Source organism: Rhopalosiphum padi, chromosome 1, assembly GCF_020882245.1.
Source record: "Rhopalosiphum padi isolate XX-2018 chromosome 1, ASM2088224v1, whole genome shotgun sequence".
In the NCBI taxonomy this organism is placed as follows: domain Eukaryota; kingdom Metazoa; phylum Arthropoda; class Insecta; order Hemiptera; family Aphididae; genus Rhopalosiphum; species Rhopalosiphum padi.
In genome coordinates this window covers 20,246,372-20,257,019 of record NC_083597.1, presented here as the reverse complement: position 1 = coordinate 20,257,019, position 10,648 = coordinate 20,246,372, and the positions used below count along the sequence as shown (strand labels likewise).

At 25.5% G+C, this 10,648-nt stretch overlaps 1 protein-coding gene across 1 annotated transcript; it reads right to left on the bottom strand.

Annotated features, from left to right (window-relative positions):
- Positions 1 to 1,981: 1,981 nt before the first annotated feature.
- On the bottom strand, positions 1,982 to 9,792 carry LOC132932362 (ATP-dependent Clp protease ATP-binding subunit clpX-like, mitochondrial). The gene is made up of 12 exons (XM_060998708.1): positions 8,950 to 9,792; positions 8,727 to 8,818; positions 8,483 to 8,656; positions 8,286 to 8,413; positions 7,633 to 7,798; positions 7,038 to 7,181; positions 6,740 to 6,904; positions 4,124 to 4,224; positions 3,435 to 3,587; positions 3,187 to 3,363; positions 2,557 to 2,778; positions 1,982 to 2,278 (listed from the first exon to the last, which is right to left on the bottom strand). The coding sequence occupies exons 2-12, from the start codon at positions 8,809 to 8,811 to the stop codon at positions 2,114 to 2,116; spliced, it is 1,680 nt and encodes a 559-aa protein (XP_060854691.1). The 5' UTR covers positions 8,812 to 8,818; positions 8,950 to 9,792; the 3' UTR covers positions 1,982 to 2,113.
- Positions 9,793 to 10,648: the final 856 nt, after the last annotated feature.

The following is a 10,648-nucleotide window of genomic DNA, read 5'->3' as shown; positions in this document are numbered from 1 at the left end:
CAGTATATGGTTACTCAGGGGTCCACGTGGTTGTGAGTTTAGCAGGTCTGTGATTATATTTTATACTTTAAAGGGCTCCATGGCTTAGAAAAGGTTAAAAACATACGACTTACTGTTTTGGTTTTTTTCTATACAAATAAAAATGAAAAATTGTTACTTTATCAAAAAACTAAGATATTTAATAAGAGGTAACTTATAAGTTGTCATTGTTTTTTTAATTTTTTAAATAAAATGTATATAAATCAACTTTAATATTGAGCGCCCAATATTTAAATTTTTAAATTTATTATTTAAGCGTAAAATAACTATTACTCCTAAAACGTTTAAAACAATTTTCATCAAATTTTTAGGCATATTAATATTACCTACATTACGTCATAATTTTCAAAATATTTTTGAATTTTTATAATTTATAGGTAGGTACTGATATTTCTTTAGTATCTTTACTATTATGAGCTAGACCTAGATGTCATATTATAATATAGACATGTACAACATTATTAATTTTTTTTTACAAAATAAATGACGTTATAGTCGTTATTGTTAAAAACATTTTGCTCGATCAAAAACCTTGAAAATTGTACGTAAGATGCCTAAATGCCTTATAACTCATAAGTCATTATAATTATTTATAAAAAAGTTAGTTGAATGAATTTCTACTATTTTAAATAGACTTGACTTTTTTCTTTAATATTTATAACAATTCAATTTATGTATATTGTACTATAATGTTAATGTATTAAATTTTTTTCGCAAGACAACGCCTATTAGCGTATATTATTATTATTTAGATTCTAGACTCATTCTAGGAACAAGGCTGTTATTATTAATATTTAGTTGCTTGTATAAAATGTTTGGGAATTACCACCCCGCTCAATAATCGTGAATATTCAATAACAATTAACAACACACTCGTCAATTGTTATAAATAAAGTACTATTTTACCTTAATTTAAAAAATTGATATTAGGCATAAGTGCATAACCATAAATTTGATACCCTTTTAGTGCTGTATGTACTCTTCAGTGGCGGTCAAATGATTTTGTCATGAGGGGATGTGGCGTAAAAAATAAAACAAAATATAATACATTAACATTATAGTACAATATACATAAATTTAATTGTTATAAATATTAAAGAAAAAAAAGTCATGGTGGGGGATCTATCTCCCTCATACCCCACCCGTTTGACCGCCACTAGCACTCGTAGTATGATAACACACAGTTGGATATTTAATTACATTTCATAGTAATGTAAACATTTAAACTTATAATTCATATTAGCATATTATATAATAAAAATAAAAATGAGTATTATATTATATTTCATTAACTATTTTGAGATTTGAATGAAAAGTATTTGGTATACCAATATATATTTACCAATTTACCATCCATGCACCCACAACTCTTAATCTACATTTTTTTTTTTTACTTACTTAACCATAGTACCTAATACTATTAAAAACTTTTTATTGCACTAAATCCAATGCCCAATAACCCACCTATCCACTTGCCCATTTTGTTGTTGAGGCAATTGTCGCAAAAGTGCCTATTTTGGCACGTTATTGTCCTACTGTAGTACAGTTTAGTGATTATTTACTTTCCTCAGTTCTCTCTTAGTTTTTCTTGTTCAGATAATTATTAAAGAATTTAAATATCAAACAAAATGTTAAAAAAAAAATATTTATTTTTTATATTTCAATAAATATTATTAATGCATAATAATAATAATAAATTATAATTTTATATACCTAATATACATCGATGGTTATGAGTTTATGACATATCCACAAATAAGTCAATTTTTTAATAGTATAACTATTCTAAAGTAAAATAATAATTTATATTATTGTTAAGAAGTGATTTTATTATGAATACTTATTTTTATATATCATATGGTATCACAAATAATACATAGACTATGTACCTTTACTCTTATAATGAAATTTACATAACGTTTAATTCTAAATATTAGAAAAATTTAAAGACAAGAACAACATTTATTTAACAAGAAATAAATATTTCTTGAATAAAGGTTTCTATAAATTGTTTAACAAACTTTAGTTATTTTTGACAGTATAAATATTAAATATTTTTTAAAACCGCATTAATTTATTCCACTTTAGCTCTTGTATCCATTTTGGCTTCTCTTTCGTCAATTGGACGGCCTCTTATACAATGTGGATTCATTTTACCATTGACTGCATCTTCAGTAACATGTACGCTTACGACATCAGATCCAGGAATTTCAAACATTGGGTCCAACAAAATTGATTCCTGTAGAAATTTTAAGTAATATGCTATGTAAATTATTATTAATTTTACAAACAGTTTATTAAGTACAGTAGTCTAGTAAAATTGTAGTATGTAACTATGTAAGTACATTTTTAAAGTTGATGGCACAATAATATTTTACTAAACTATTATATTTCATAAAAATAATCAATAAATTAAATTCCTTATTGTATTTTGTCAGTAAATGTTAAAATTTGAGTGGCTAATTATTTCAGTGCCAACATTTTCATAAAAAGTTAGAATTTAGAGTATATTATTACCACAATTGCTCGCAACCCTCGAGCACCTGTTTTTTTTTCTAGGGCTTGTGAAGCAATCGCTCTTAGTGCTTCATCTGTGAATGTTAATTCAACTTTATCTAAGCTGAATAGTAACTTGAACTGTTTGACTGTACTATTTTTCGGCTCAGTTAGAATTTGTACTAGCAAGTTTCTATTTAAGGAGTGGAATGGGACCAAAACTGGAAACCTTCCCACAAACTCCTAGTAAAAAAAAAAAATAACATGTATAAAAATATATCTTAAGTAATGTTATAATTAATAAATATAAATACTTAGAATATAAAAATATTATATTATTTTCTATATAATATAAGTTAAGTTAATAAGAAATATTTTGCTATGAAAAATAATTCGTGAACAATTTACTTAAAATTAAAACTTTAAGTTAGTAAATAATTTAATTGAAAATGTAATCAAGTAATTTTCAATATCTTTTTTTTTTTATTTCTAGTATATGCATTTCTGATCAAAATAAAATTGTTATAAAAATTAGTATTTTAATGATAACTATATTGAAATTATTTTTAAAATAAGTTACATGATTTACTCATACCAATAAGTCTATTTATATGCTAAATTAATTTTATTATTAAATGAATTATTAATTACAGGTATCATTCCAAATTGAATTAAATCTCTTGGTTCGACTTTTTTTAACAACCCATCTCGTTCAGCATTTTCTTTTTCAATATCAGTATATGAAGCTGTTGAAGCAACACGATCAGCTTCAGCAGCAGCTCTTCTACTTCCCATTTCACTATCAATCTCTGCACCAAATCCTAGACTCTGAATATAAGAACAATTAATGAATTAAATCCAATTTAAGATGGTAAATGAATTAACTATTTAGTCTTTACATTTTGATTTGTCCTGCGACTTATAAGTCTATCAAGACCAGTAAATGCGCCAGAAGCAACAAACAGTATATTAGTAGTATCAACTTGTACTGTTTCATTTCGAAGCTTTCTTGTATTTTTTTCTGGTACATTAACAACAGTACCTTCCAACATCTATAAGAAAAACAATAAATATAAGATTTATTATAAAAATATTATTATAAAGATAATAATATACCACAAATCATACAGTCTTGAGTAAAAGTCGGGGGAAAAAGGACAAAAACTTCAATAAAAATATTACATGTTGTAAAATAGTTAATTATTAAAAAATAAAATAAAATAGACTATAAGTTTATATTATTATATATATATACTTTTTCTAGTACAATCACATTGTGGTACAATGTCCAATTAAGATGAGAAATATATTTATTAGTTTTTTATTATCAATTTTATCTCGTAAAAACAATTATTTTGTTCACCAATATTCTTTTATACTGATTTGCATTTAAAAATATTAATGTTTTTCTCTACTATACTGCATAAAAGATTAAATTTTCAATCTAACAATTTTGTTAGAAAAAAAAGCTGATAACTGACAATAATAAAAAAAAATTATGACATCACAAGAGATAGATCAATCTAATGTGCACCATTAAAAAACTTTATGTAAATCACTATGAAATTTATTTAATGGTCAAAATTACTTTTAACATTCCTTGTTGGACTCCTTCACCTCCAACATCCCTTAGTTGATGAATTCCAGGTACAGCACCGATTTTATCAATTTCATCCAAGAAAACAATTCCTAAAACATTATTTATTATATTTAAGTATATTCAAATAGCAAAACTGACAAATATTGTAGTTATTTATGGATTTAAAACAAAGTAAGTGAGCTATTAATTTTACTGCTTTAGACATATTGTAAAATAGAGATATTTTAAATTTCTAAGAAAATTGCAATACAAAGTAACCATTTTGTTGATGTATTGTGACCACAATGGTTAATTTAAAAATAAATGTAAATCATATTCTTTATTTTAATAGACATAAATAAAACTATTTAGTATTGCCGCATTGGTATATATTGAATGACTATGTTGGAAGTCCTGATAGCAAAATATTTTACTTTACCATTTTAGAACTAAATTGATAAACCTGACATCATTCAAGTAAATCAAATAATTGTAAAACCATTACAATTTGTATCTATTAGTTTGAGCAAATACAAAAATATTTGTAGATATAACAATTAACTGATGACAATAAATAAAAGTTTTATTAGCCATTTAGAAAAATATAGCAAAGGCGCTAAAGACAATCTATACTTATATAAAATATCTAAAAATTAGAAGAAATCATATACAGTCATAATGTATACCAGTGTTTCTCAACCAGTGTGTCATGACACACTGGTGTTTTGCTGGGTAAGTCCAAATGTGTCGGGAAGTACTAATATTAAATGCACGAACCTTGTTGATAATATATTTACAAAAATGAATAGGTATTGTTCTTTTTTTTTTTTTATTGTGTCACAAAGTATGAACATTTTTAATAGTGTATCGCCATAATACAAACGTTGAGAAACATTGATGTATACATTTGAAAAAAATATTGTATTATACATAGTAACATAGACACATTTTTAAACATCAATAATTGTATTCATGTCATTAGTCATTTTAATCAAACACACAAGGTGAATAAATAATAAAAACTCTATAGCATTTTGACTAATAATTATAAAATACAGTATTTCTAAAATTAAATATTCCGTTTTATGATTAAACAGTGGTTCTGAATTGCTGTGCTATGGAACACTAGTATTCTGTGAACTGGCCTTGAATGTACGGCAAAATTATTGGAAATATAAATCGTTCATACATATTATAAATTATATAGTCTCCCAATATTTATATAAAATACCCTAGTGTGCAATGAACTAAAAAATATTGAGAACCACTGTGATAAAATATTTACATAATTTCCTGGAAATAAAACAATGTATATAGGTACTAATAGTTAATTTTAATCATGTTTAGAAAATATAGATACCTGAATTATAGTACAGATGATAATAGATAATAGATTATAAAATGTCTACTCGACATTCATCAAAATGTTGCTTCAATTGTTATTCTAGTATATACCCAACAGTTTTAATTTAAAGATTTATAAACAATAGAATAATAATAATCCGTTGGGAGTATAATACAAGATGCATTGTCAGCATAGATTTAGCACAGTATTATTGCATGCATTGTTTCTAAATAACCATACATGCTTAATACATAATATTTAGTTATGTCATGAAATTATATAAACACAATTTTGAGCAATAAATCAGGTGAATGGTAAAATATGATGAGTGATGACTAATAACTTGGCTAGCTACTAATGTACTTAGTTGACTCTATTATAATATGTAGTTATTGAGATTTAACTTTAATATTTTCAAAAACTAACTCTTATTGATGTAAGATAAAAAGACTATGGATAGATATAAAATTGATACTTTAAAAGTCAAAAAATATTGTAAAATTAATTGTTTACAATTAAATTAGTGCTGACAATATTAAAGATATAACTATTTTTTTTCTATATCTAAAACATTAGCCACATACTTTTCTTGGAGATCTTAGAATAGTATTATTATTAAAACATTGAACAAATACAAGGTAATTCTTTTATCATGAAACACTCTTTATTTCAAAAAGTATTAGTATTTTTGAAAACATTTTTTTACATAGTTTCGAATTGTTAAAAAGACAACCATTTATTAAAAAAAATAATATCTTTTTAAGTTTTTTACTTTATTGAATGACAACATAGTTTTAATTTCATATTCCAAGCAGAATAATTTTCTGAGTATTTTGATACATAAAAATCAAATTTAGGGTGAGTAGTTTATGAGTAATAAGTATTTAAAGTTTTGTTGCGCGGAGCGTAGTGGTACGGGGTGACCCCACAAAATGTTTGTCCACTACACCACTTGTCTAAACTTTTAATATGTATAACCCTTAAACTAATCGTCCTAAATTCAATTTTTATGTATCAAAATACTCAGAAAATTATCCTGCTTTGGAATATGTAATTAAAACTATGTTGTTCAAATATGTAAAAAACTTAAAAATATATAAGGATAAAAAATATTTAAAATTATCATTATTTAATAAAAACGTTGTTTTTTTAACAACTTGAAACTATGTAAAAAAATGTTTTCAAAAACATGAATACTTTTTGAAATTAAGAGTGTTTCATGATAAAAGAATCACCCTGTATAGTATTATATAAATAAATAATTTAAATTTATAAATTACCAGTTTGAGCCTTTTCAACATCATAATTTGCAGCTTGTAAAAGTTTCCCAATTACACTTTCAATATCTTCTCCCACATAACCAGCTTGTGTCAAATTTGTACAATCACAAATTGCAAACGGTACATCTAATTGTTTAGCTATTGTTTGAGCCAGTAACGTTTTTCCTAACAAAAACAAATAACTTAAATGTATATAATTTATATTCATAAATTATACTGTAACACTGTAATAAATATAAATTTGAAATAATTGGTACATTATATTTCTAAAATAATATTAAAATAAATAAGTACAAACCACAACCAGTAGGCCCCAACAATATAATGTTACTCTTTTCTAACAGTGTATTATCAAATGATGAAGTAATTTTAATTTCTTCTTGGCTGTTTTTAGTACTATCCACTTGTGGCATTCCAAATATATGATTGTTAGGAAAATGCTCTAAAATTAAATTTTTAATCAACAATTTGTTTTATATTATTTAAACAATTTTAAAATAAAGTATATGATATGAGTATATTATAAAAATAAACTATTAATTAAATTGTGTATTAAAAAAAAAGAGAGAGAATTATAAAAGGTGATTAAAAATAATTTTAGTAATACAGCACAACTTCTCCATAATGGCACCTATAAGACAGACATTTTCTTGCTATGGAAAATAACAATATACCCATATAACCTATATCCCAAATATTTTAGTCAGGTCTTTCTATAACAAAACCTTTATAAGGGAAAAATTAGTTGATTCAGAATAATTCTTACATAGAGGTTTAACTGTATAAAACTTAAATGACCTTATCTAATAATCATATATATATATAGGTAAAGTCATTTTAATACTTATAAAAACATAGTTATATATTCATACATATCATTCATATTCAATTACCTCTTGAATTTTGTAAATTATCTAGTAACCGTTGATCAATTAAATCATTCTTTTGTGGTGCTGTAATATTATGAATAATACGTTTACAGTGGTTGTAAACTGCCACAGCTAACACCTTCTTAGCTAGCTCTTGGCCAATCACATACTTATTAAGGTTTACAAAAATCTGCATTAAACAAAATATTTAAAATAAATGTATTAAATATTAATTAATTTAATAATAAACCAAACACAATTTATTATTACAACAGCATTTATCTAATTATAAATATCAATGTTTCAAAATACTTTATTTATTTTTTTTAATTATTATTATCATATATCTGAACTTTGAAACTTGCGTACAATTAAATAACTCATCAAATATTTATCTTTATCAAAATAATATTAAGAAAACTTTATTTTAACATAATAAAAATATTTGCCAAATTATGAGTTATATTTTGAAATAGATTATTTTGGGAATGATTGAATACATAAAATAAAAACTTCATACTCAACCTCAACCAAATATAATTTTCTTGAATTTTAAGTTTAAATGATTACAATAGTGTCAAACACTATGATATAATGTTAATAAATACTAAAACAGTACTAATAAATATGCTTCAATATTGTTGTAATAAATAATGATTCTTGAAATAACTACTTACTTCTTTTGGAATTGGTGGTGGTTTAAATTTATTTTGCTCTTCTGTTACATCTTTTAAATTATTTTCTTCGGCAGATATCACTTTGAATATATGATCACATCGCTGACATCTCAAAAATCGATTAGAAGCTATAATAGGGCAAAAAAATAAAATAAATTTTGTATACTATAATTTTAAGAAGTTTGGCAATATATTACTTAAAAAAAACTCTAAATTGGCTGTTTGACACTTTGGACAAAGTATTCCCGTGTGGCCTGTATTATCACCCTTGCGTCCTGTCCCAGAGGTTTCTGCATTCCAATAATTAGGTGAAGTTTGGAAATTACGTTGGTGAACAGAGTCTTTTATATGAAGGCCATGGGTCAATACACCTTCAAAATGCAAGGACAAGGTTATACGCCAAATTTTCATCTATAGACTCTATTAATTATCTTTACTTACTCAAGTTTCTGGATAAATTTAAATAATTAGTGTACAATTTGGATTGTATACATTTTGAACACAAGTATTTTAATCTTGTCGCCATTTCAAGTCTACGCGTTTTAAAAAAATTATATAAATTTAATTTAATAAAATTTGTTTTGAAAACAAGTGTTTTTAGAAATTAAAGTTAAAATTATTTGGCTCGTTAAAAAATAAACGAGTTCTTAAGTTGAGTACGTACTTGAAAAAGCTTCCACGACAGGCACGTCGTCGTTCCGAGTAGAAAACGTTAAAAGTATGCGCACCACACAATAAATCCTTCGAAGCTGAACTGAACAATAATATCAGATGAACAACCGACTGGCGACTATGGTGAATAGTGACTGGTGACTATCACAGATTACTACAATGTCCGTGGAATATATTCAATATTGTTATTTGTTACCGACTTTTGTTTATTTTGTTTAACAAGTGAATACTACTAATAAATGATAATCCATCGAATGATAACGAGGTCATTAATCGATCAGCTGTTGTGACTGTCAGAACCAGATAAGTAGTTATTTAGATTATATTTAGATAGTCTATGGTAGGCGGTGCTTATTTTTTTTTTTAAATATTACTAGACAATAATATAATTAGCATAGTAATCAAATAATAATTATCATCCTATACCTCTACGGTCTGAAATCCGAACAGCTGATGATCGATTAAATAATTTAAAGTAAAAAAGTATAATTTAAAATATAATATAGTGCCGATTAGAATAATATAATAATAGTTTTATAAGTATAATTGTAGTATTTTAAGTATAATTTAATGTCGTTTCGTAAAATATTTAAAATATAAATCTTATATTATAGATGTCATTGGACGTTGGTACAAGTAAATTTGAGTATTAGACATTTATCATACACGGGTCTGCTCCACTACTGCTAACTGAAGACTAAGTTTTAAAAGTTTTAAAATAAAAATAGCATAATATTACATATTTACAGCGAGTGTATTAAAACATAAAAAATAAAAACTGGTTGCTTCAAATTCAATTCATCGGACTTCTACGTATTGCCTCGACGTCCCCGACATTACAACTATACAACACAACAGTACTACACATGCCAAGCCACCAAGGCCACAACTTTGTTATTAATTGCCCCACTATTCACTGACAAGTAATATCTATTATTGTGTAACGTTGTTATGATTTAAAAATAGCGAAGACTTAATGGGCAATCGTTCGGTCGACCGTATATTGTGTATTTAAATATTTAAAGTTCAACACACTTACCGTTACGTCGTACTTCTGTATTGTGTATATATAATTTTAATTTAAAAAAAGTTGAAGATGTGATTATGCGAAGACTGGTTTAAGAATAACCAGTGTCCCGTTCCAATCGGTCTTCATAGAACTTTTGGAAAACTAAGTAAATAGGTACCCAACTCGTGTGGAAAGGCCTCAACACTGCCAGTTTTCCATTCCCAAGTATTAACGAAATTAATCTTATTAGGCCTTTGACTTAGGCCTCCTCACAAAATGTGTTCTTAAAATCTAACTAAATATGTTGGATGTTGGACTGTACAGACTCGTAGGAAATAGTTTTTAAAATAGTAATACTAACATATTAACATAACAATAACTATTATTATTATTATCTTAAATCGTGATTATTATACAGTACCGCCCGCAAGGGGGGGTCGAGAGAAAGGAGCATTTGCTCAATCCCCTTGGTGTTTTGGTATTATTGTATTGTATAATATATTAATATTAGTATCTATTGGCTTAAAATTTAAATGTTAATTATAGTATGATATAATTTTATAGCATAACCTATGCATATTATACGTGTACTACTATTACGAGTAAACTAGTTGGCAGATCCATCGATAAAAATATTATTATACCATAGGTTATAGGTATAGGTAATATAAAAAATGTTCCT

Bases quoted from the DNA above. Each gene is read 5' to 3' on its own strand.
- LOC132932362 (XM_060998708.1), bottom strand. From the start codon at position 8,811: ATGGCGACAAGATTAAAATACTTGTGTTCAAAATGTATACAATCCAAA. The intron at 8,414-8,482 runs GTAATATATTGC...GCCCTATTATAG, and splicing joins CAATTTAGAGTTTTTTTTAA to CTTCTAATCGATTTTTGAGA. The intron at 2,279-2,556 runs GTAATAATATAC...AAATTTCTACAG, and splicing joins GAGGGTTGCGAGCAATTGTG to GAATCAATTTTGTTGGACCC.